General features: G+C 36.9%; 3 protein-coding genes across 3 annotated transcripts; 1 reads left to right on the top strand and 2 right to left on the bottom strand.

Annotated features, from left to right (window-relative positions):
* Positions 1–15942: 15942 nt before the first annotated feature.
* LOC5565397 (larval cuticle protein A2B) lies at positions 15943–16832 on the bottom strand. Its single transcript, XM_001649648.2, has 2 exons — positions 16675–16832; positions 15943–16612 (listed from the first exon to the last, which is right to left on the bottom strand). The coding sequence occupies exons 1-2, from the start codon at positions 16684–16686 to the stop codon at positions 16094–16096; spliced, it is 531 nt and encodes a 176-aa protein (XP_001649698.1). The 5' UTR covers positions 16687–16832; the 3' UTR covers positions 15943–16093.
* Positions 16833–21610: 4778 nt separating this feature from the next.
* On the bottom strand, positions 21611–22467 carry LOC5565381 (larval cuticle protein A2B). Its single transcript, XM_001649649.2, has 2 exons — positions 22346–22467; positions 21611–22283 (listed from the first exon to the last, which is right to left on the bottom strand). Exons 1-2 carry the CDS (start codon positions 22355–22357, stop codon positions 21765–21767), a joined length of 531 nt encoding a protein of 176 aa, XP_001649699.1. The 5' UTR covers positions 22358–22467; the 3' UTR covers positions 21611–21764.
* Positions 22468–24466: 1999 nt separating this feature from the next.
* On the top strand, positions 24467–25360 carry LOC5565356 (larval cuticle protein A2B). The gene is made up of 2 exons (XM_001649650.2): positions 24467–24621; positions 24684–25360. Exons 1-2 carry the CDS (start codon positions 24610–24612, stop codon positions 25185–25187), a joined length of 516 nt encoding a protein of 171 aa, XP_001649700.1. The 5' UTR covers positions 24467–24609; the 3' UTR covers positions 25188–25360.
* Positions 25361–26627: the final 1267 nt, after the last annotated feature.

Raw genomic sequence — 26627 nt, forward strand, 5'->3', positions numbered from 1 at the left:
AATCCTACAGTTGATTTTTAATATTTTTTATTAGGATGTATTCAGGATTTCCCGCATCCATGAATTTACAGTGAATCCTTCTAAAATTTTATCCAACAGGTGGAGCAAGAGACGGAATCCAGGTCAGTTGTGTTTGAATCGCGTTGTTCGCGTGAAAAAAAGCCAAAGTTCAATCACTAGTGTTTGTTTCGTTGATTCTGTTGCTTGTTCCGGTGAAAGTGGACGATGCAATTAGGATCAATTGCGTTTAGCACTTGTTCGGCGTACATGGCGGTTATAGAGTTATTATTGAAAATATCGCGAATCCATTTAGGCGTGAATGATATCATCAACCATAGGTGACTCACAGATCCTAACCTTATCTCACTACAGTAGTTTCTCGATTTTATCACTACCCAATTTTTCTCGCCTTATTTAATCACGATTTCCATTTAGTTTTTACCACGCCAAGGATATTGTATGATTTCCATACATTTTATATTGACCGACCACTCTCAAATAATCTATAATTTGCTGCTTGATCAATTGCTTATAAGTTGTGCATTTGACTGAATCGATTTCTGCATTGTTTTAGAGAGATTGAAATGGATATGGTACGAAAACGTTCCTTTGTGATATCACGTTTCAGTATATCACGTCAAAATTTTGTTAATCCGTGATATAATCGAGAAACTACTGACGGATTCCATGTCAAATCGGTCAGTCACAGAACTCGACCATCTTCGATTTGGATTAAATTTTGCACATGTTTTTGGTATGGCAGAATAAGTATTTCCATAGAAAAATTGATCATTTTGACTCAAGTGTAACTTTTGAAAATGGCCTATAAATTATTGCATGCAACTTATTTGAAAAATTCTTATTCCAAAACTGTTGATTTTAGAGAAAAATGTTCTATGAAGAAGTTGTAGTGAACCGTTTGGACTATAAGAAAAAAATATACACTGAAAAAATATTTTATTTATTTTCATAGAAAAATCAAAAATAAAATTTAAATTTTAAATTACACAAAAACCCATTTTAAATATTTTTAAAATTTTAACCATAGAATCTTGATTGCAAACAGATGTTTGGGACAAAGTTTCATGATGGAGAAATTTTTAATAAAAAAGTTTTTCTAGGAACAACTTTTGGTCGATTTTCAAAATTTTGATTTTTTGTCAAAATAAATACGTTCTGATGATACAGTTACCATCTTGAAATGATTCTAAGCCATAATGAACATATGAATAATTTCTCTAGAAGTAGCCATTTTCGAATTATATCGAGTTTAATGCAAAAAATATTGTTTAAATATTAAAATAGGCCATTTTCATAAGTTATTCGCGTTTCTCCATTAATAATAATACGTTTTCGAGAGTAAAGAACATATATCTTTATACTTGTTTAATTTCCTTGATGGAGAATCACGAATAACTAATAAAAATGGCCTATTTGATTATTTAAACAATATTTTTTGCATTAAACTCGATATAATTCGAAAATGGCTACTTCTAGAGAAATTATTTATATGATCATTATGGCTTAGAATCATTTCAAGATGCTAACTGTATCATCAGAACGTATTTATTTTGACAAAAAATCAAAATTTTGAAAATCGAAGTTGTTCCTAGAAAAACTTTTTTATTAAAAATTTCTCCATCATGAAACTTTGTCCCAAACATCTTTTTACTATTAAGATTCTATGGTGAAAATTTAAAAAATATTAAAAATGGGGTTTTTGTGTAATTTAAAATTTAAATTTTATTTTTTATTTTTCTATGAAAATAAATAAAATATTTTTTCAGTGTATATTTTTTTCTTATAGTCCAAACGGTTCACTACAACTTCTTCATAGAACATTTTTCTCTAAAATCAACAGTTTCGCAGTTAGATTTTTTCAAATAAGTTGTAGGCAAAAAATTATAGGCCATTTTCATAAGTTACACTTGAGTCAAAATGATCAATTTTTTTATGGAAAACACTTATTCTACCATACCAAAAACATGTGAAAAATTCAATCCAAATCGAAGACTATCGAGCACGATTTTTATTTTTTTTCGACTCATTCTGGATGGAACTCGTCTACTGTAACACAATATCCACAACTGTAGAGATGCAGAAGATTCCTCATTCTCTAGTAACAAATATTATTGTCTTTTAAATTTTTAGCTCTTGATTTGTACACATTGAAAATGGTAGGCCCTATTAATTAAACCTCTTTGCAGTTTTAATTATTCTGGCAATCACGGAGCAGCAACTACGAACTGTACGGTCATCTGTACCCATGCTCTTACTCAACCATTGTTCTATCCAATATTTTTCAATGTACTCCCTTTGTGAATTCTCTGAAATTATTACTGGACGTTTAAAACAAATCATCATCAACATTTTACAAACATTGCTCAGGTATTTCCTTTGAAATTCCTGTACAAATTACTCAAAAAATGTGGAAGAAAACCCTACGAGATTTTCTTCAAGATATTTGCTAGAGATTATTTCATAAAATCATCAAGGCACATCTCCACAAATTCCTACAGAAATGTTACATCGGGTTGCTCCAAAAATCCCTACAGATATGTCTCTAAAGAATACTTCTCAATTTTTTGATGATCTCTACCAGGAATTTCAACTAAAAATCTTTCAGTAATTATTCAGAAGTTCTTCACAAGTCTGAAAGAGTTACACTAGTTGCTGCATCTTTTCATATGTGCTATTCTGAATTCCTTCAAAAATTCCTTCATACGGTTTTTCCTTCTTTAATTCGTCCAAATATTTCTCTTAAAATTTCTTCAAAGTTCCTTACAGAAATATTTCAATTATTATACCTTACAGAACTCATTAAAACCTTAAAAAGATAGTCAACAATTCAATGGCCACGCTGTTATATTTTCACTAACCCAGGAGAGAAACATCGCTTCTCGTTCACAGCATCAGCGCGATGCAACTGACTGCGGAATATGTCGTGATAAAATGAAGGAGTATTGGATGATTTAGTTAGCCTACGTAGAACATCCTAAGTTCATGGGAACTTGCTATCACCCAGCAATACTTTATGTTTACTGTTTTTTTTTCGCTTGATCACGACAGAACGTAATGGAATTAAATAATTCCCAAATAATCAATACTCCAATCAAACCTACACTGTAACCTCAATTTACGAACTAGATCGGGGGTGCGTAAATTAAGTTGGTGCGTAAATTGAATCAGTGCGTAAAACGAGGGAGCTCAGTTCGTAAAACGAGGTTTCGCCGCTCGGAGTCTTCTTCTTTCTGTCGTTACGTCCCAACTGGGACAAAGCCTGCTTCTCAGCTTAGTGTTCTTATGAGCACTTCCACAGTTATTAACTGAGAGCTTTCTATGCCAATTGACCATTTTTGCATGTGTATATCGTGTGGCAGGTACGAAGATACTCTATGCCCTGGGAAGTCGAGAAGATTTCCAACCCGAAAAGATCCTCGACCGGTGGGATTCGAACCCACGACCCTCAGCTTGGTCTTGCTGAATAGCTGCGCGTTTACCGCTACGGCTATCTGGGCCCCTTGGAGTCTACTTGTATGAAATTAATTTATATTATTTTGAAAAAATATGCTCTTTTAGTATCATTAACATATTATTAATACAATGGGTTCTTAATCAGGGTAGAATGTGTGCAAGTTAAGGTCTTCCAAGAACTCTTTGGAGTTTGGGCATATGATTCTACATGAGTTAACGAAGATCAATTTAGCATTTCTATGTAGAAGAATGTCTCACAATACTAGACCCTAGAAGATTGAAATATTTTTAAGAAGCGTTTGTATTGTCAGATCCAAGTTTTGGTAAATAAGTGAGTACAGCAGGTGTCCTAGTTCATTCAAAAACTTCCTGGAATATATACCTGCAATGTACTTGCATAATTAGCGATCCTTTGATGTTTTTTTATATGGCACAGGCCCTTATCTATTCATAGTAGTAAAATAAGTATTTTTTTAATTTGTGCCGATATCCTAGGTCCTCCAAGGACTCCATTGAATATAGGCCTTGGGATCAACGACCCTAATAAGAGATTAAAGGTTAGTTTTCAAATACTCCACAGGCCCATAACCAATCATGTGAATAAAAGGTTGATTGTAATAATATGTGCGGATGTCCTAGGTCCTCCAAGGACTCCATGTAATATAGGCCTTGGGACCTACGACCGTAATAAGAGATTAGAGTTTAGTTTTCAAATACTCCACAGGCCCCTAACCATTCCTGTCAGTAAACAGTGTATTGTATAAATTTGTGTGGATGTCCTAGGTCCTCCAAGATCAATATCGAATATAGGTCGTAGGATCTACAAGCGTAACCAATTATCAATAGATGCTTTTTTGATATGGCACAGGCCCTTATCTATGTGTAGCAGAATGTGAGTATTGTTATAATTTGTACCGATATCCTAGGTCCTTTGAATCTACAAACGTGATGAATGGTCTATAGGTAGCTTTTTTTATAAGACACAGTCTCTTAACCATTCATTCAAGTCATCGGAATATTTTATTGATTTATACGGATGTTTTGGTCCTCCAAGGACTCCATTGAATATAGGCCTTGGGATCTACGGCCATAATAAGTGATTAGAAGATAGTTTTCAAATACTCCAAAGGCTTCTAACTATTCTTGTGGGTAAACGGTGTATTGTATTAAGGTGAAGATGAATCGAAGCCAAGCTTCAAATTTTCAAGAGCACGGATCTGGAGAACTAAACATTCGTTCAAGCGAAAAACTTAATCGATTGGTCACTCGCTGGAGGTGACCAATCGATTAGGTTTTCAGCTCAAACGGATGTTTGGTTCTCCAGATCCGTGCTCTTGAAAATTTGAGGTTTGGCTTCGATTCATCTTCACCTTAATATGTGCGGATGTTCTTGGTCCTCTAAGATCTCTATCGAATATGGGCATTAGGTTATACAAGCGTAACCAATCATCAATAGCAGTTCTTCAATATTGCAAAGGCTTCTTACTATTCATATTAGCAAACGAAGTGTTGTATTGAGTTGTGTCGATGTTTTTGTATTTCCAAGGACTCCATGATAGGTCTGAGTATCTACAAACGTAAGTAGTTGTACATTGATGCTACTTATTCATAGCATAAAATCTAAACTCTTAAGGCTAAGTAGCCCGTCATTTGTTTTGGTAGCCATGTTGATTTTGTAGATTTCAATTTCAAAGTGATAAAACTCGGTCTTCTTAAGTAATATTGATTCATAAAAGTATCACTACTTGTGCTTACATATAGAAAGTATGCTGATACATTTTCAGCAACGTCAGTGCAAAACCAAGTGATTTTCTTTAATTCGCAATCGTGAGACGGATTGGCCAAAATCATCAAAGCTCAGTACAGTACTGGTGTTCATAAATTTACAGTGGAAGCTCGTTATAACGACAACTTTTATTGCGACAAAAGCTCTCTATAACGACATTTTTTGGACCCTTAAAGTATATTTCAGTGTTATAAATATTCTCTACTAGTGGTCCCGGCAAACTTCGTCTTGCCATCAAGTAGGCTATTGTATGCCCTATGGATCGTCCCATATAAAATGACAGTTCCGTCCAATCTCATTTTTCCGGCTTTCCCGTTGAATATCCTGGGATTTTTATACCCACAAACACGTCGGAACCCGTGACGAAAAAACGGAGAAATAATCATTGAAATCCGTTGATCCGTTCGTAAGCCATTTCGTGACATACAAACACCATTCCATTTTTATTTATATAGATAACGACTTTTCTCTATTACGACGGTCCCTTGCGATGTCGTTATTTAAAGCTTCGACTGTACTTCGTTAAACAATTGACGTCAATTAAATTTGCGTAAAAACAGACTTCGTTATTTGATGTTTTGGTCAATTGAATTTAATAATGGCGTCTGACATCGATTTTCTAACGATTTTCTCCAACCGGAGCTCACCATCTTGGATTCCAAAATGGCGTCGGACATCGATTTTCGTCATCCCCTCATCGTGCCCGTTCCAAAAATACATGGGTTTTCAACGGTTTTCCCCAACCGGAGGTCAATAATTTCCCACATAATTGTCTAAACTCAATTTACTTCAATTTACTGCGTAAAAGTGACGTAAATTGGATAACTTCGTAAAAAAGTGACTTAAATTGAGGTAGCGTAAAAAAAGACTTCGTAAATTGAGGTTTTAGTGTATCATGAACGGTACCAAACAGAGACGGTTAAAACCAAACGATCGATAATGCACAGTTGAATAAGATAAGATAAAATATAACCAAAATCGCTGTTGATCTATTAGACCAGGTCCTACACAGTTAAACCAAATCACCGACTTCGGTAATCTCATTACCGAAATCTCAACAGGTCGGTAATCAGTCGGTAAATGAATAAATTACTGACCTTTCGGTAATCTGCGTTTCGCACCTCAGCTGTCAAAACTACCGAGTTTTCGGTAAACGTTTACCGAAGACCTGTGAATACATGGTACGGGTTTGTTCCTCCAGATAACCAAATTCTTATTAATAAATAGTAAAACGTTAACGTATACTTTACTTTTTTCACCACACATGATTGGATAACCAAATATCTATAAACATAAATCAATCCATGAACTAATTTTGCGGGTACCAGGGACTTGTGCTGGGCTGCCGGAGAATGGATCATTGAAGGTAGTTTTTGCAAGTGCTCACCGCATCAAAACAAAGGCGCCACTGTATATGGAATTTATTATTGTGACAGCATTGCTGTTCTGTCAAACACACATGACTACGGTGGCGCTATCTATGCTTTCCATAGCGGCCGTTTTGGTTATTTTAATGATCCATTGCGGAAATGCAGCGGTCGTTGCAATCCTGATATTAATAATAACATTAGTTCATATAAAAACCATTTGGAAGCTGCTTTTTACTCACCTCTATCGTATTTCTGTATTGAGTAAATCCTTAGAATAAACTTATATTAATAGAACATCGGCAAGCCAAAATTTTCACCACGACGCGTCCACGTAAACAGTTAAACGCTGTCAATTTGCCGAATTACCGATTTCGGTGATCTAATCCTTCAGCCATTCCATAAAAAACCGATCTAGTGGGTCGAATTCCGTGAAAATTTGCTATTTTGTTCCTTATCCGAAATAAGGATACACGTATTTTTGGATTTTTTGATTAGGATGACTATTTCCGAAATAGGGTGACCAGAAAAATCGCGATTTTGCAAAATTTTTATTTTTAAAAAATTATAAATTTATAACAAAATTGAAAAATCTGATAAAAATATGTTTAAACGTGATAAAATATAAAAATTTCTAGTTTTTTCAGAAATTTTCATATATTTTAATGTGAAAAATTTGTTTTTCAATGTTTTCTTTTTTTTCTATTTTTTCTGAAAAGTCGAGACCTTAAGCTTTCATTCCATAAAAAAAGATTGGAAATCGGTTGAGCTATTCAAAATTTATGATTTTTTTTAACATTACAAATCTAATGCGCTGAGATCTACAGTGTGTGCCGATGAAAAATGACTGATTTTTTATTTTCAAAAAAATATATCTCGAAAACTAAAAAACATACATCGCTGAAAATTTGACAGTTTACGTAAAATTATATTTCTAAACTTTTAAGAAATGATGAGAGCAGCAATAGCCCCTTTGGTCCCGAGTCCTTCAAAACACGAAAAAACGGACACTATTGAGTTTTTTCATGTAAAAAACACAATTTTTGTGAAATTTTATCTTTTTCCCGAAAAGTCAAAATCTTTAGCCTTCATTTCGTCCAAAAAGATTGAAAATCGGTCAAACGGTTCAAAAGTTATAATTTAAATTTTTTTTTTTTGCAAAATCGCGATTTTTCTGGTCACCCTATTTCGGAAATGGTCACCCTAATCAAAAAATCCAAAAATACGTGTATCCTTATTTCGGATAAGGAAAAAAATAGCAAATTTGCACGGAATTCGGAGACCCACTAGATCGGTTTTTCATGGAATGGCTGCCTTAGTCTACCGAAACTTCAGTGAAATATTTTACCGTTTTCGATAATACTGGTGATTCAAAGAAAGTTCGGTGTTTTTTTTTTGAAAGCTCAACAGTAGACTACCGTAATTTCGGGTGAAATTAATCATTTTTCACGGTTTTCCTTGTCTGTTTTCAATAATGTTGACAATCCCAGACAACTAAGTATATGAAAACAAGTACGACGGTGAGGTTCATTGGCTCGTGTACCGAAATTTTCTAACAAATGTGATTTTAGTGCTAAAAATCATTTCCAAAATTAAAAATCGAGGGATTCCACTTCGGGGTGAATTTGATCACTTGTCAATACGATTGTTGTTAGTTTTTAAAACAACTCTACATACTGAACTTGAGTTTTCTGAATTCGAATATGCTTGCCAAATTCTAAACAATACAATATTCATAGAAATAATGAATGAATAAATTTAAAGAATTACGCGGGAAACACCTAAATGTAGGCAATTTTCCAAGTTATTTGATGATTTCGAACAGATATTCAATTATTTAAAACGAATGAGCAAATTGGTACGAGTTATGATGATGAAATCTGGTTTGGGAATATATTTTAAGCATCCTTACAAATTTTCAGGTTTATACCATGTTCAAAACCGTGTTTAGAACAGGAAGTTTATGGATGTTTGTCAATACTGTACCATACATGATTTTGAAATTTTACTTTATTTTCATATAAATAAACATTCAATAACGCAAAAATCATCACAACACACAATTCGACAATAGTTCCGATAAACAACGTTCATTCACTGAAGGTTACATTGATATTTGTGCTCCATTAGGAAGAAATAAAATCGTGTGACACAGTGATCAATTTCACCCTACTGATCAATTTGACCCCAAATTTACGGTACCGGAGATCGTTAATTCCACTTCTGAAATACTGTCAAAAACTCACCTATTACCGAAACTTCGGTATTTCGGAGAATTACAGATCTGTTTCGGTAAATTTATTTACCAAACTCTCACACTTTGTTTGAGTGTGTAGGTCATTTTGCCGAACACCGTTTGACCGAAAGCTATGTGGTTTGTATCTTATGATATTCGACTGGGTTTTTGCTTTTAAAGAATTCGATTCTGGCTTGCAGTCTTATGTGCATTGGTCACTTGGCCGGATGCTATTTAACCGAATGCCGTTTGGCCGAAAAATGATACTATTGAAAAACTTCAGAGAGCATATTTGAAACAAGATATGAAGCTCATTCAAAGTCTCTAGGATGATACGAGACACACATTACACTGCAGAACACGATTTCGTCTCAAGCACTAAAATTCCGCTATTTACCTAATTAAGGGTTGCTGAATCTATCGCCGTTTTCAAAAATATCTTAGCACGTCTAAGATATTGACTGATGAAAATTCAAAGTTTGACTATTTCAGCATTCTTGCATGAAAGTTTACTAGCTTGACCTTCTGTGCCTGTGTTCTCTGCGCCATTCAGGTGTTCATTGTAGTGCTGCTTCCACCTTTCGATCACCTTGCGTCCGTCCGTCAAGATGCTCCCATCCTTATCCCGGCACAGCTCAGCTCGCGGCATGCAAGACATCTATAGACATCAATATTTTCAATTTTACCACATTGCTAAGCTAGGTTATAGAGTCATTTCCGGTGAACCAGGAGACAAGCATGAATGAAGCTCAAACTAGGCATGTGAGTGCTCAAACTTCACGAAATAATATTATCGTTGCTGTAAGACCATGATTCTTGTTGTTGATACGTTGACCAGATGGCCAAACAATGAGCAGATTTTGAGGTCACTTCTGGTGATTCAGGAACAAACTCAAAGTGCACACCCAGACAACCAGAAGTCGCATAACAGTTTACGAACAAAGTCGTTTATTTGCACAAATTTCATCACACCCACACAACATGGTGGATGATATCGTTTGATAGATGAGTTTCCTCGCATAAAACGCTATTTTCTGAGTTCATATGAACATTTCGTTTCATCCCGTATACTCGTACAAAGTAAGTCGGATCAATCCGTAGCAGCTGTCAAATCAATTTTGTTATGATAAATTAAGTCGCATAAGAGTACAGACTAGTTCGCAAGAAAATTTACACACTCGCATAGCATGTTATTTTTCATCATACAAATTATGCACTATAGCGCCTCCACTTTTGTACGTATAAGGCCTTTTCGCATCATCTTATACTGGCACCAAAAAGATCACTCGGAGCCAAAGGAAGCAGCTAAAAGCACTCCGACAAAGTGGCTTAAGCCGCCCTGAGGCCCTATCCAGAATCACGGGGGGTGAGGCTATGGTGTCAACTCCTTCGAAACGCACTCGGTAGGACCTTGACAAGTCTACAAATGCTGAAGAAGAACATAAGCAGAAACGGATGAAACAACACCTGAATCCGAGAAAGCGCGTTGGGCAACAGGAAACCAACAGCTCAACAGCCTCGACGAACAAACCCCCACCAGAAGATAAAAAACAGACTAGTCTAAGCTACGGTGGAATTACCAGTCGCAGGAGAGTCGGAATAATCCCAAAAGACTTCCCCACGACCCATTTCAACGACTCAGCTGGACGTTCTCCAGGAGGCACTGCTGCTTCGGATTGAACAACAACGGAACGCGACAATGAAGCCCAAGTTCTCTAACCTTATCTACAAGTCTGGCCATATGGTTCTTATTTGTAAGGATCATGAGACTGCGGAATGGGTAAAGGAGATAACACCTGCATTAAATCCCCTGGAAGGCGTTGAGTTGGTTGCAATGGATGAGGATAAGATTCAACGTCCAGAACTGATTCGAGCCTTCTTCCCTCAAAGCGCACAATACACCGATGATCGTATCAAAGCTCTCATCGAGAGTCAGAACGATCTGATTACCAACAACTGGCGTGTCATGCAACGGCTCACTCCTAACAACAAGCATGTGGTGTGGGTCTTTAATGTAGATGGACCGTCCATGGAAAAACTCATTCAATCCAAGTTCATCCTCAACTACCGCTTTGGAGAAATACAGTTGAGGAAAGTAAAGAGCACAACCCCAAACTCCAATGACAATCCAACTGGACAGCCGACCCAAGAGAAATCTGAGGAGGCCTCTAGTAGCATCCCACAACCAACTCCCACCATACAGGCTACCCGAGCAGAAGAAAATAACTACTGAATACCAAATTGAGGTATTCCATACCAGACAATTTCCAATACTTACAACCTAAATGAGGTATGAATGAGCCCTGCATAAGAGGTAAAATACCTCAAATAATACCTTATGCATATTCTACAAATACCAAGCTGATAACTAGATCAGGTATTGTAATACCTAAATAATACTTGATAGATTTTCATATAAAAGTGAAATTTTTCAATACCTCCAGCAGTCCTCAATAGCTATCGAATACCAAAATGAAGTATTTTTAATTGTTTTTCAAATACCATTATAATACCAAAATGAGGTATTGACAACTGAATAATACCTAATTATGGTATGATACCAAAATATGGTATGCATAAGTTATTGGGGAGTTATTTGTTCCTCCTCGGGTAGCTTGTCTTCCTCTGATGGAAAAGATGCATGTTTGATCTCACTTCCTGGCCCAAGCGGTGTCACATCAATGGCTCCCAATAAGGGCAGTGGAAATGTCAAAAGTGTAAAATTGACCACAGGGGATAAGCCAGCAGGCCTAGGTAAGGGAAAGGACATAAACCAAAATCTAAGACATCCCCCAAAATCAAAAGTTGATGATCCGCAACATCCAAAGAAGGACGGCAAACGTCCGGAAAATGCGGAATGCCTCAGCAATGATTAAAATCCTCCAAGTGAATCTCCATCATGCTCAGTGCGCAACAGATGTGCTTTGCAGGAGATTCACAAAAGAACACCTTTCCGTGGCACTGATTCAAGAGCCATGGGTCAACAAAACTCGAATACAAGGTATTCAACTAAACTCGTATAGGTTGGTATATGATGACAGCCAGCTCTCTCCCAGAGCAGCTATTCTAATACGCAATGATACTAAATGTTTTCCAATTACAGAATTCATCAAAAGGGACATCGTGGCGGTCAGGATGGAGGTTTCTACTGCTAGGGGCAGTACTGAGATCATTATGGTTTCAGCGTATTTCCCTGGCGACGCAGAAGACATTCCTCCTCCAGAGATGGCTGCTCTTGTCTCTTACAGTCAAAAACACAACATCCCCTTCGTCATCGGTTGTGACGCCAATGCTCATCACCTTGTATGGGGAAGTACAAACTCAAATATCAGAGGTGAGCATCTTTTGCAGTTTCTTTCCTCCAAAAATATTGACATATGCAATGTCGGTGATAAGCCTACATTTGAAAACATTTTACGACAAGAAGTCCTTGATCTGACTTTATGCAGTCAATCCATCTCGGATAAAATAAAAAACTGGCATGTTTCTAATGAAATATCTATGTCAGACCATAAACATATAGTCTTCGAGTGGGAAGGGGGTCTAATGATTCAAAAGTCGTTTAAAGATCCCAAGAAAACTGATTGGGAAACCTACTCAGCTATTCTCCGTTCTGAAGACTATATAATAGAGCCGAATATTCAGACTATTATACAGTTAGAAGCAGCTTCGGATTCTATTAAAAACAAAATTCTAAATGCTTATCAAGAGAGCTGTCCGATCAAAACAGTAAGTTCGAACAGAGATGTTCCATGGTGGAATTTCAACCTTGATAAACTCAGAAAAACTGCTCGGAAGGAATTCAACCGAGCCAAACGCACTTCTGATTGGAGTCTATACCGAAAGGCTCTGACAGAGTATAACAAAGAAATGAGACGAGCAAAACGGAAATCATGGGTTCTCATGTGTGAAAGCATTGAGAAAACTCCCGTAGCTGCTCGACTTCATAAAACTCTTTCGAAGGATCACTCCAATGGTTTGGGAAGTCTTCAAAGGACTGACGGTTCACTCACTGTGGAACCTCGTGAAACACTGAGTGAAATGCTAAGAGTTCACTTTCCTGATTCAATCCCACAAACGAGTCTAAATGCTGAAGGTGCCAGACTTGACGTCTCAGTTCCACACGGGTTCCTATCAGGGGACTCAGGAGCAAAAAGGGACGCAATAAAGGTTGCCAAAGAAGCTTTTACTCGCGATAGGGTTGTTAGGGCAGTGAGATCTTTCGAGCCATTCAAATCTGCTGGCATGGATGGAATCTTCCCAGCGCTTATCCAAAAAGAGGAAGAGACACTGATTCCACACATGGTAGAGATTTTTAAGGCAAGTTTAGTTCTGGGACACATTCCAAATGATTGGCGTCAAGTTCGAGTTGTCTTTATTCCAAAATCAGGAAAAAAGGACAAAACCAACCCTAAAGCATTCCGACCGATAAGCCTATCCTCGGTAATGCTTAAAATCATGGAGAAGGTATTATGCGAGTATATAGATTCTAAATTTATGAAAACTATGCCTCTTTCTAAATCCCAATTTGCTTATCAAAGCGGAAAATCAACGGTCTCAGCACTGCACACGCTAGTGAACAAGATCGAGAAAACCTTTAATGCAAAAGAAATCGCTCTTATAGCATTTCTTGATATTGAGGGCGCGTTCGATAACGCTTCTTATTCGTCTATAGGTTCGGCAATGTTGAGGAGAAACTTCGACCCATGCATTGCAACCTGGGTACATGCTATGCTAGCAAATCGACAGATCTCATCTGAGCTGAGTGATTCGCGCATTACTGTAATGGCTACAAGGGGATGCCCTCAAGGGGGAGTACTCTCTCCCTTATTGTGGTCATTAGTAGTGGACGAACTGCTAGATAGCTTAGAAAGAAGGGGTTTTGAAGTTGTTGGATACGCAGATGACGTAGTCATTATTGTACGAGGCAAATTTGACAGCGTTATTTCATCAAGGATGCAAATTGCTCTCAATCACACACTCTCCTGGTGTCAAAAAGAGAAACTAGGAATAAACCCTTCAAAAACAACAATTGTACCGTTCACAAAAAGACGAAAGGTACAACTCCACCCTCTTTTCTTGAACCAAATACAATTAGTTTACTCAAATGAGGTCAAGTATCTTGGCATCACACTTGACGCAAAACTAAATTGGAACACCCATCTTCAAACAATCACAAATAAAGGTCTCAATTCACTCTGGGTTTGCTCAAAGACCTGTGGTAAAACATGGGGTCTAAAACCCAGTATGATCATGTGGATCTATAAAACAATCGTTCGGCCTAGAATATCCTATGCGTCCCTTGTTTGGTGGCCTAAGACAAAGGAAGCTACGGCTAGAGCTAAGCTGAACAAAATTCAACGTACTGCCTGTATTGCCATAACCGGTGCAGTTCGTAGTACCCCCTCGTTTGCCCTAGATGCTATACTCAATCTGCCCCGGCTGGATCAATTCATAAAGCTGGATGCTGAGAAAAGTGCTCTTCGGCTAAAACGATCAACAGTCTTACTGTCAGGGGACTTAACAGGTCACCTCAGTATATTAAACGAATTTTCGATAAATCCTATTGTTGAAAAATGTAGTGACTGGATGGAAAAAGTGGTAAACTATGACTCGCCATTCACGGTGGTCTTTCCTTCTCGTGAGGAATGGGAAGGAGGTGGACCCACCATTTCACCGGGATCTATTAAATTCTACACAGATGGTTCAAAAATGAATAATTTGACAGGGTCTGGAGTATACGGACCGAAAACCAAAATCTCTGTCTCTCTTGGACAGTGGCCTACAGTATTTCAAGCAGAAGTCTATGCAATCAAGGAATGTGCGCAGCTGTGTCTGAAAAGAAATTACAGACATGCCACCATCTGTATTTTCTCTGATAGTCAAGCAGCGCTTCAATCTTTGAAGGCTTTCACTTGTAACTCAAAACTTGTGTGGGAATGCATTCTTGCACTGAAATCCCTAGCTGAACGCAATCGAGTTAAACTATATTGGATCCCAGGACATACGGGTCTAGAGGGTAACGAAATTGCCGATCAGCTAGCAAGGAATGGATCAACCAATATGTTCATTGGTCCAGAGCCATTCCTTGGCATTTCAAACTCTGCACTAAACACGGAATTGAACAACTGGTTGTTCGGTCAAATTCAATCAAATTGGAATACAGTTTCCAATGCGAATCAGTCCAAAAGGTTCGTAACAATAAACACGACACAAACACAAAAACTTATAGGTCTCAACAAAAGGGATCTCAGAACATACATCGGTCTAATAACTGGTCACTGCCCAAGCAGATACCACTTATACAAGATCGGTGTCGTCCAAAACACAAATTGCCGTTTCTGTGACGAGACGGACGAAACCTCACAACACCTTCTCTGCTCTTGCAGTGCACACATCCATCGTAGGTTCAAAATATTTGGCAAGCACTACTTACAGCCAGCTGATATTTGGAACGCATCCCCCAGGGAGGTGGTTAGCTTTATTAGGCTGATCACGCCAGATTGGGGGAACTACAACACTGCAACCTAGGACTTCTGCCCATCAATGGCAGATGGTTCAAAGTTCAGTCAAATGCGCAAAGTATTCCGGAGGCACATTTGCTACTGGAAAACATTGTGTACATAGAGTAATAGGGTATATCACAATAGTCCTAAAAAATGGACGCAGTGATCCCACACCCGACAGAAGAAGAAGAATCATCTTATACGTGAAACTTTGCGCATGTAAGCATCGCATAACGCAAAAGGTGATTTCATTATACGTACATTCTGGTTGTCTGGGCAGAGAGTAATACGTTAAAATTCGTAAAAATGATAAAACCTATCGATAAATATTGACTTCGTTTCTGAAGATATAAAACATATGACTTCTTTCCGAATAATATTCCGAATGGAAAATAAGTTGAGACCTGAACTTCCGGTAAAAACCACACTCGCAGCAAGTTTAATTGTTTTTTAAGCTAATTAAGCTAATTTCTTTCGGATCACCACTCGATTGAAAATAGAAGGTCTGTCCCGAGACTTAAAGGGTTTCACAATAAGTGCAGCTCAGAATTGCGTTGAATGATTAAACATATGTTTTTTTTTTTCAATTCATTTATTTATGTACAATAACGTTCAATTATACTAATTTGTGAGAGTGAGATAAAGCTATAGAAATGAGGATATAGCGATCCATAGCTCGAGTCTAAGAACAGGTGTTCGATACTAGAAAAGATCTAGATATTGCTTAATAGTGAGAATAGTGGGGTTCTGGGTGGCTGTAGTGGTGTGGGGCAACGATCTTGGCGACTGGGGCGGCATAGACCTTGGCGACTGGGACTGGAGCAACAATTTTGGCAACTGGAGCAATGGTCTTGACGATCTTGTGTCCCTCCAAAGGTTCACGGCGGACAACAGCATTGAATCCATTGTGCTCATCGGCGGTGTAATCAACAATGCGACGGTGGCCATCAGCATCAATCAGGGTGTACTGTCCCTTGACATCATCTCCGTGACGTTCCTCCTGTTGGCTCTTGATGTCTCCGGTGTGCTCATCGTGGACGGAGTACTGGAACTGATATTCGGCTGGGGCTTCTGGATATTCAACGTGCTTCACGGTCTTGACTAGAGCAGGCTGGAAAGTCTTGACGATGGCTGGCTGAACGGTTTTGATCAGGGCTGGCTGATGGTGTTCTGGCTGATGATAGTAGTGTGGGTCATAGTGCTGGGCACTGGCCAGGGCCAAAACGGCGAAAACAGCTAAGAACTAGAATTGATAAAAAGGAACAATTAGAATATTTCTACACTTAAGGACATCAAAAATCATACTTTGAATGCCATCGTTTAACAGTGAATGGTGCTCTAGTCGCAGATCCTGTGTCAAAGGAAATGTTCTGTTTGAATGATCTCGTTGAACTGTGCCATTTCAGAGTTCAACCGTAGTTTTTATACGCTAAACGAACAACCTGAGTGACGATTCGCGAAACGGTCAACAGTCACCCGTGTTGGTGAATTAGTCGTGTCACGTCAATAATTTGCTTTTATTTTTTTTGGCAATACCTGCATACAAAATATTATTCCTCCTTCTGCGACACACGGGATAGAGCGAAAACACTCCTTTACTGCCTTGAGGGCAGCAGTCTCAATGTTGCAAAAAAGTTTCATTCAATGAGCCGCTTCCACTGCAGGCTCTCGCAAGGCAAGAGTCGCTGCAGCATTCATTCATCGTTTTCATATGAGCAGGGGTGGTGTAGTGGATTTGATAATGAAAACGGAATGCGAGAAGGCAACATTCATGGTTTTTGACATACTGAACTCTATCAGGCACGACCTCTAGTCAGAATAATATGAACAATAATAAATTGATCAAATGGATAAGTACTTATAATTTTTTGAAAGCAGCCTGATTTATACATTACATATTTACATTCTTGTGCAATGAACTTTATTGCTATGCATTGCGGAGAGAGTGTTTCCTATTTGATGCGGAGAGATTTCAGAGATCTAAAACAACTCTAAGCGAAGATCCCCAGTACCGGACATCGTTCAAAAATATATTATGGTTCAATCAACACGGTGTATTAGATATAAAGATTAATATTTTAGTAGAACTACACTGCCCATAAAAGCATAACTGTCTCATATTGAATTAGTAGACATTGAGAAAACAGCGTTCAAAGTTTGAAGTTTGCATTTTCATACAAATGTTTATAATTTTCTGGTAAATTTTTGAAGCAATATTCATTTAGATCCACCACACAGAACATTCATTTTGCTAATATTGATCAGTAAAAAATATAAAGTTGAACATAATTCCAGTTTTGCAGTTGTTATTTGGGTTCAAAGTTCATATAGAGACTGTTATGCCTTTATTTTTCAATATGGGACTGCACCAACTCCATATTTTTCCACAACATTTTCAAACAAAGTGTATAAATTTTCATATGCAAAGTGAAGTGTATATAAAAACATGAATGTTGCGATGAAAAAAGGTGTTGGTTCGAAAATCAATATGGGACAGTTATGCTTTTATGGGCAGTACACACCTTTGACAAAAATCAGAGATGTTTCAAAACCTATAAAAAGTTGATAGAAATAAATCATCAAAAATATCAAAATGTCAATGTCAAATTTCATACTTATATTGTACGGTATAAAAACATCAACTGGATGCAATATTGCAATGCCAAAAAGAGTATACATTCAAGCAGAGAAACAGATTCCGGCTCTAACAGAACATTAGGTCAAATTCATCAAACATATTTGCATCAAAGAGATTACAAGCATTTTTGACAGTTATCCTTACATTATTGCTGCTTCGACAAACGGAATAGTAACAACCACCAATTAACATGTTTGGAATTTGAAGAATTATACTGGTTAAATCAACAAGCATTTTTGCCAACTCAATTGATTAAACGACAGTTCTATTATTTTCATTTTTTTTTATTAGGATGATATTATTATCACTGGGGCCTTCCTTAGCCGAGTGGTTAGAGTCCGCGGCTACAAAGCAAAGCCATGCTTAAGGTGTCTGGGTTCGATTCCCGGTCGGTCCAGGATCTTTTCGTAATGGAAATTTCCTTGACTTTCCTGGGCATAGAGTACAATCGTACCTGCCACACGATATATGAATGCGAAAATGGCAACTTTGGCAAAGAAAACTCTCAGTTAATAACTATGGAAGTGCTCATAAGAACACTAAGCTGAGTAGCCGGCTCTGTCCCACTGGGGATGTTAATACCAAGAAGAATTATTATCATTGTTAGGGTATTTTTTGCGGCGAAAGTGTCTGTCAAAAGTATTTTTGCAAACGAAACGAAAGTGTAATTTAAACATTGATGTTTTACCTTATCGGAAATTAAGGAAAAAATAGGCTATGCAGATGCATATTTTTTTTCACATTACACATAGCGTTACTTATTTTTAGTGCCGTAAAACGGGGTAACTTTGATAATGTGGGTGACTTTGATAGTGCGAGGCCCACAATATACTGAACGAAATAACAAAGTTTCTGTTAATTAGTTAAGCAAAACGAATGCAAAAGTAAAAAGTGTTAGAATGATACTTCATGGCAAAGGTATTTTCGTTGTAATCAAGTACATTTGAGGATTTATATGCCATCATTAAAAAATAATAAGATCCCGACTAGAGGCATATAACAAAAATATAATAAAATTTTATCAGAATATGATATACACATCTTATTATGATATCATTTTGTCAGTCACTGTTATCCACAGAAAATATTAAAACAAAAATATAACATAATATGTTGAATTTGTTTCGGATTAATTGCAAGTGATTTAAAATTGACTTGTTGCTACACAATCCCAATTTTAAATTGCTTGTTTCAATGCAAAATTCAATTCAATGCAAATGTATGTTTTTCTGGCTGTTGCGCGGAATATCATGTCTTATTAGCATTTCAATATAAAATAAATAAAAAAAACGTATATAACACAGTATTGTAATTTTGATACATTGTATTTAAAATTATAACCAGGTTTGATATGTTTTTGATAAATTCAAAACATATTCTGTTATATTTATGATACAATTCATATACATTTTTGTTACAATTTTAGTTATTTTAACAACATCCTTCATCAAAATTGTAACAACGTATGTTCGATAAAATCTTTATATCATAATAACATAATGTGATATGATATTGTTATGTATCCATAGTCGGGATTTTAACATTTACGAAACGGCTTACAAACAATCTATTCTACGAACACTATTTGATGAAGTTATAATGAGTTCGTCACTAATCCTTGATAGCCTAGTTGTAGTAGAACAAGAATTCGGTCTCAAATCTCCTAGCGAAAAGCATATTTTCAAACTGGGGCCATTTTTGTAATCTAAGTCAGACATTTCCATATAGCGTTAAACGCCTAGAGGTATGCAACGCCCTATAAATGTTCCGTAATTCAATCAATTTTGTTCGATTTATACTCCATTAACAAAGTTACCGTAAATTCGGGTTAAATTGATCATTTTTGACGGTTTTCCTGGTCTGTTTTCCAAAATGTTATCAAAACTATTCAACTAAATGGAGGAAAACAAGTACGACGGTGAACTTCATAGGCTTATGTACTTTAATTTTCTAACAAGCGTGCTGGTAGTACTAAAAATAATCTTTAAAATATAAAATCGGGAGATCCAATTTCGGGGTGAAATTGATCACTTGTCAATATGATTATTGTTAGTTCTGAAATCAACTCTACATACTTAATTTAGGACTCCTGAATCCGAATATGTTTGCTAAATTCTTAACAAGACAATATTTAAATTAATTGGAATTTCCTTGACTTCATTGGGCATAAAGTCTCATCATACCTGCTACACGATGTACGAATGCGAAAATGGCAACTTTGGCAAAGAATGCTCTCACTTAATAAATGTGGAAGTGCTCATTGAACACTAAACTGAGAAGCAGTGAGGACGTTAATGCCAAGAAGAAGAAGAAGAATTGATAATACGGCAAATTGAAATTTACGGTGGCGATGACGATATCGATGACTGCGGCACTTCTCCTAACGGAGATCTCCACACTGTTCTTAAATTCACAAACCATTACATTCTGAATTATAACTATAGAAAGGTTGCAATTATGACAGTTGACTAAAATGCAGCAAATCACATGGCGTAGCTAACGTCATGCGGTCGTGTCTTGTACACAACCCGCACTGATTTTTTTTATATAAAAACTATTTTTATGATAAGTTAAATATTATTTCATGAAAAATCGATTCCCAACCAGTGAATTACAACAGAGTTGTAACAAATTTTGTCACTTACTAAGTTTTCTTACAAAATATGTTATAAGTTTGGCTGGTTAGTAGATAAAATAATAAACATTATAACACAATTTCCTCTACACTAAACTAAATTGAAACAAAATATGTTATAACTCAAACAAATATGTTACTCATTTTTTTTTTCAAATTAAACGCAAATAGAACTCATTTTGTTACTTTCCATAACTGAATTATAACAAAATTTGTTATAAGCAATAGCTCTCATATATTTTATACCATAAGGTTTGAAAAATCTATCATTAAAAATATTTTATAACAAATTGTGTTGTAATTATGTTTTAAATTGAAACAAATTTGAAGCAGCTTTTGTTGTCATAACTGATTTTGTTTCAATTATGTTAAAATTTCCTCCATAAACTCAATGTGCTTCTAACAAAAATGTAACAAATCTTGATATAATTGTGCTACAAGTTTGTTGTGATTCACTGGTCGGGTTACATAAACTGATAAAGATCAATTCAAAATTTATTTGACAATATTTGAATTCCGAAAGATAACACAACAAAAAAGTTGAAAAATAGTGATCAATTTGCCCTCGGATTACGGTACCGTAATTGCTTAGTATTCTTATGAGCACTTCCACAGTTATTAACTGAGCGCTTTGTTAGCCAAAGTTGCCATTTTCGCATTCATATATCGTTTTTTTTTTATTTCTTTATTAACGAGAATTTTAACATATGAGCTAGTTCTTCTCTGAGGATTCATATATCGTGTGGCAGGTACGATTGTACTCTATGCCCAGGAAAATCAAGGAAATTTCCATTACGAAAAGATCCTGAACCGACCGGGAATCGAACCCAGACATCTTCAGCATGGCTTTGCTTTGTAGCCGCGGCCACTCGGCTAAGAAAGGCCCAAAACAAATTATCACTAGGTGACTTAACATTTGGAACTCAACAACAGCATTTTGTGAAAAAATCAATTCAAATCTGATCTTATTTTCAATTATAGTTCATTTCATTTATTTGTATATTTACAACGTTCAATTGTACTAATTCGTGAGAGTGAGATAAAGCTTTGAATGAGTGTATGGCTTCTTATATCTCGTTAATGAGAACAGTCGATCAACACAAGACTAGGTCTAATGATTGTTTAATAGTGAGAATAGTGGGGTTCTGGGTGGCTGTAGTGGTGTGGGGCAACGATCTTGGCGACTGGGGCGGCGTAAACCTTGGCAACTGGGACTGGAGCAACAATTTTGGCAACTGGAGCAATGGTCTTGACGATCTTGTGTCCCTCCAAAGGTTCACGACGGACAACAGCGTTGAATCCATTGTGCTCATCGGCGGTGTAATCAACAATGCGACGGTGACCATCAGCATCAATCAGGGTGTACTGTCCCTTGACATCATCTCCGTGACGTTCCTCCTGTTGGCTCTTGATGTCTCCGGTGTGCTCATCGTGGACGGAGTACTGGAACTGATATTCGGCTGGGGCTTCTGGATATTCAACGTGCTTCACGGTCTTGACTAGAGCAGGCTGGAAAGTCTTGACGATGGCTGGCTGAACGGTTTTGATCAGGGCTGGCTGATGGTGTTCTGGCTGATGATAGTAGTGTGGGTCATAGTGCTGGGCACTGGCCAGGGCCAAAACGGCGAAAACAGCTAAGAACTAGAATTGATAAAAAGGAACAATTAGAATATTTCTACACTTAAGGACATCAAAAATCATACTTTGAATGCCATCGTTTAACAGTGAATGGTGCTCTAGTCGCAGATCCTGTGTCAAAGGAAATGTTCTGTTTGAATGATCTCGCTAATGTGTGCCCATTATTTGACAAACTAGAGTTTTTATACGCGAGACAACACGAAGTCACGATTTGCAAAAACGATCAGTGCCTATCCGTTTTCGTAAGTCGTTCGGTGGGTCAAGTTCACGCAGTGAAATGGTTTTATTGCTTTTCAATACCACCTTCCGCACTGTGTGGCGTGACGGGTGTGCAGAAAATATTTCGTTGCAATTTTGTACAAGTGTGTGCGAGCTATGTTGATCGAGAGAAATCCTGCATAAAAATTGTGTCATTTAAAGACCTATCGCATTATCATCAATAAGATTTAAATTATAGGAGAGCCGTTAAAAATCCTCGGGTGGAAGTCTGTGATATGCAAAATTTGGTATGCGCTGTATAGAACCGTAGGGTCCAATTAAACGTAGTGGTTAACACGAAGATATAACGGAAGAGTAGCTAACTCTAAGGGGGGTTGTATGGAGAAACCCGATCAAATGTAAAGAATGTTTGAATTACATATCCGCCCGTAGAAGGTGTTGTATAGGGTGTCCCAAAAAGTATGGGCACGATTTCACCATACTGCCATTCCGAGACTAGTGTAGATACAAATTTGATTTTCACACATTTTATTCTTGCACTTAATAAGAACAGATTTCGTATTTGAGCGATTTTTTTTCGCAACCCGTTTGTTGGTGGTCTTACTTTTATGAAAGCTTCTCTTATCAGTTTTTCATAAATCACGTTAGGTCTGAGCGACTTTGTTGTACGAAATTTGTGCTAGGTGATAAATAATGTACTATAAAAATCTGAAAAAATATATGTATCAATGCCAATAGGATAAATGATCAGTTATTTAGTTATTTTATTGAAAATTATAAACTTAGGTGTATACAATTTGAATAGAAACAAAAAATCCTATTTCAGCTGTGGTCGATTTTCAAAAGGGTCAAACCAAGTATATCCTTGTATATCCGTTAAACATATTAAAATTTAAATATGTGTTACGTATTCTAAAGTATAGATGTTTGACATAAGTATACTTTACATTATATTTTTATTTATATTGAGAATACTTGAATAGCTCTTCACGATGTCATATAAAGATATCTTATGTGGGGAGAAAAATCAGCGATTTTTTAGAATTTTACCATTTTGTCAAATGTTTCCTAGCAAAGCCAAATAAAATTTTAATCGAAAATTCTTGCGGATCATTTTAGATACAATGTACTTGAGCGCACCACACCGATGGATTTTGATAAAAATATTCATCACTAGTTAAGTTCCAACAAGAGTAGGGTCTGTGCTGGATAGATATGAATTGATTTTCTAGAATCTAAAATTTCAATAGAAAATGATATTTCATCTAACAAAATATTCACAGGTAGCATTTAAAACCCAAGAAAATTACAAAATATAAAAAAATATATTTCTTTGAAATTGTGATTTTCGTTATCAAAGTCGTGCCCATACTTTTTAGTTGAAAAAAATCTACTCAAGGTATGGAACGTCTTCGTTATATTGTCAGTCAATCTACAAATGAACCAAATCGTCCTTGATATTTTTAAACCTCTTTTTCTTGCCTTATTTAAGTATTGAAAACATTCATGTTTAGCTTACGAATAGTATCTCCCTTTGAATTTGAATAGATTGTAAAACTCAGTATGCTTCATTTAATTTATGTTCTGAAATATGAGGCATAGAGCAACTGATCTATATCAATGCCTGAGGAACGTTTTAGAACATTCACAAAGTATATTTTGTTGGACTTTGAAGTTGTGCTCAATCTCATAATTTACGCCAAAAAACAATGATGCTTGTAATAACTATCAAATTACCTAAAAGTTATCCAATTCCATCGTTTTGATCAAAAATGTTTCAATCGAAAATTACGCATTTTTCTAAAACGGAACGAACAGTGATCTATCACTTGCACATTACCAAACTATCTCTATGATCAATAAACCAACAGACCTGTTAAGGGGGGGAGTATGACGCTACTAAAATTTGCACGCTTACCTATGGCGGAACACGAACGAACGAAAAACGAACACGGATGACTGCTGTCCGTTTTGCAAAACGTCTTTCGTGCTTTTTCGCGTATAAAAACTAAAGTTGACCTCATAAACGACACAGATCAGCGAGACCATTCAAACAGAACATTTCCTTTGACACAGGATCTGAGACTGGAGCCCCATTCACTGTTAGACGATGGCATTCAAAGTATGATTTTTGATGTCCTTAAGTGTTGAAATATTCTAATTGTCCCTTTTTATCAATTCCAGTTCCTAGCTGTTTTCGCCGTTTTGGCCCTGGCCAGTGCCCAGCACTATGACCCTCACTACTATCATCAGCCAGCCCTGATCAAGACCGTTCAGCCAGCCATCGTCAAGACTTTCCAGCCTGCTCTAGTCAAGACCGTGAAGCACGTTGAATATCCAGAAGCCCCAGCCGAATATCAGTTCCAGTACTCCGTCCACGATGAGCACACCGGTGACATCAAGAGCCAACAGGAGGAACGTCACGGAGATGATGTCAAGGGACAGTACACCCTGATTGATGCTGATGGCCACCGTCGCATTGTTGACTACACCGCCGATGAGCACAATGGATTCAATGCCGTCGTCCGCCGTGAACCTCTGGATGGACACAAGATCGTCAAGACCATCGCTCCAGTTGCCAAAATTGTTGCTCCAGTCCCGGTTGCCAAGGTTTACGCCGCCCCAGTCGCCAAGATCGTTGCCCCACACCACTACAGCCACCCAGAACCCCACTATTCTCACTATTAAGCAATTTCTAGACCTTGTCTAGTATCGATCACCTGTTCTTAGACTCAAGCTATGGATCGCCATATCCTCATTTCTATAGCTTTATCTCACTCTCACAAATTAGTTTAATTGATCGTTATTGTATTTATAGATCAAATAATGAAATGAAAAACTGAATCTGAAACCAAAATGAACTTCACATATTTGTTATTTCAATTCGATGACCTCTTAATTGTAAGTGCTGATAATAAGAATGGCGAGTAAATGTAATACGCAAGCACATAGTGGTACTTGTCAATTAGTAAAACAACAAAAAAATATGTTATTGCTGTTTGCGTTTGACGTGCAAATCTAGTTCGAATGCGTTCCACATGCGGTAACACAAACTAATCAAAGGATACTTAGCAACCATGATCCATATCTCCGCCATCCAACTAAAGAAAAACGATTTTTGACTTCGCCTTCCTTGTTGAAAATCTTACCGCATTTGGTGTTCCCGCATTTGATACTTGCATTTCAAACGCACACAGCAATACTATTAAATTTTTAACACATTAAAAATCCAGTTTTAGTTTTCGTCTCTGTTCATTTTAATTTGATGATTAAAACGGACACGAAGTTGACAAATATACAGAAGGTGGATGTTACAATATTGTTCCCATCGCATTTTTCACATTTTATTGATAACAGATTGGCAAACTGGTTGGAAACTTCTTGGAAAATACTTAGGGGGAGAATAGGTGACAACGATTTAAAGGCGAACAGACTGTAAATAATATGCTATGAGAGATCATTTTTCAGTTCTTTTATTCGGTTCTCCGCGTAACATTGCAATGCATTGCATTGTTTAAAAGCAATGTTAAAAAAAACTGAACGTTTGTTCAAAGTTGTCTTGAAAGGTCTCTCAAGTGACTATAAGTCACCTGAAGAGATCAAAAATGGAATAAATGATTTACTTGTTTACATTATTCAACAAACTTAGAATGGTTCGCCACCTCATGTATCGACATTATTTTACTCTATTTGAAAATTATTCACATCAATTGATTAAAAAGTTATCCACTGTAAATACGAGTAACTGTGAAGAAGACTGCAAGTGGTAGTCGAAATACGCGTATCTGTCAAAGATAAGCATTTAGGAGCGGAATTAATAGGTAAACGGTACTCCATCTACATAGGTTTATCTATTGAGATTCTGCTCAGAGGATTCAAACATTAATTAAAAAGTACCCCAGGGATGTCAAAAATCCTTGTTTGCGGATGACACAGGCCTCTTCACCAAAAGACGAAGCCTGCGTGTCATCTGTAGTAGAGGGTCTTGTTTCCCGGACTCGAAAAAATTCCGGGATACGGGATTTAATTTTTAAAAATCCCGGGATTTCCCGGGATCCCGGGACAAAAATCAAATGCTTCCAAAATGGCTATAGAACAATCAGAGCGGTTTATGAAGAAATGTTTAGT

This window comes from Aedes aegypti, chromosome 2 (assembly GCF_002204515.2).
Source record: "Aedes aegypti strain LVP_AGWG chromosome 2, AaegL5.0 Primary Assembly, whole genome shotgun sequence".
Lineage (NCBI taxonomy): Eukaryota > Metazoa > Arthropoda > Insecta > Diptera > Culicidae > Aedes > Aedes aegypti.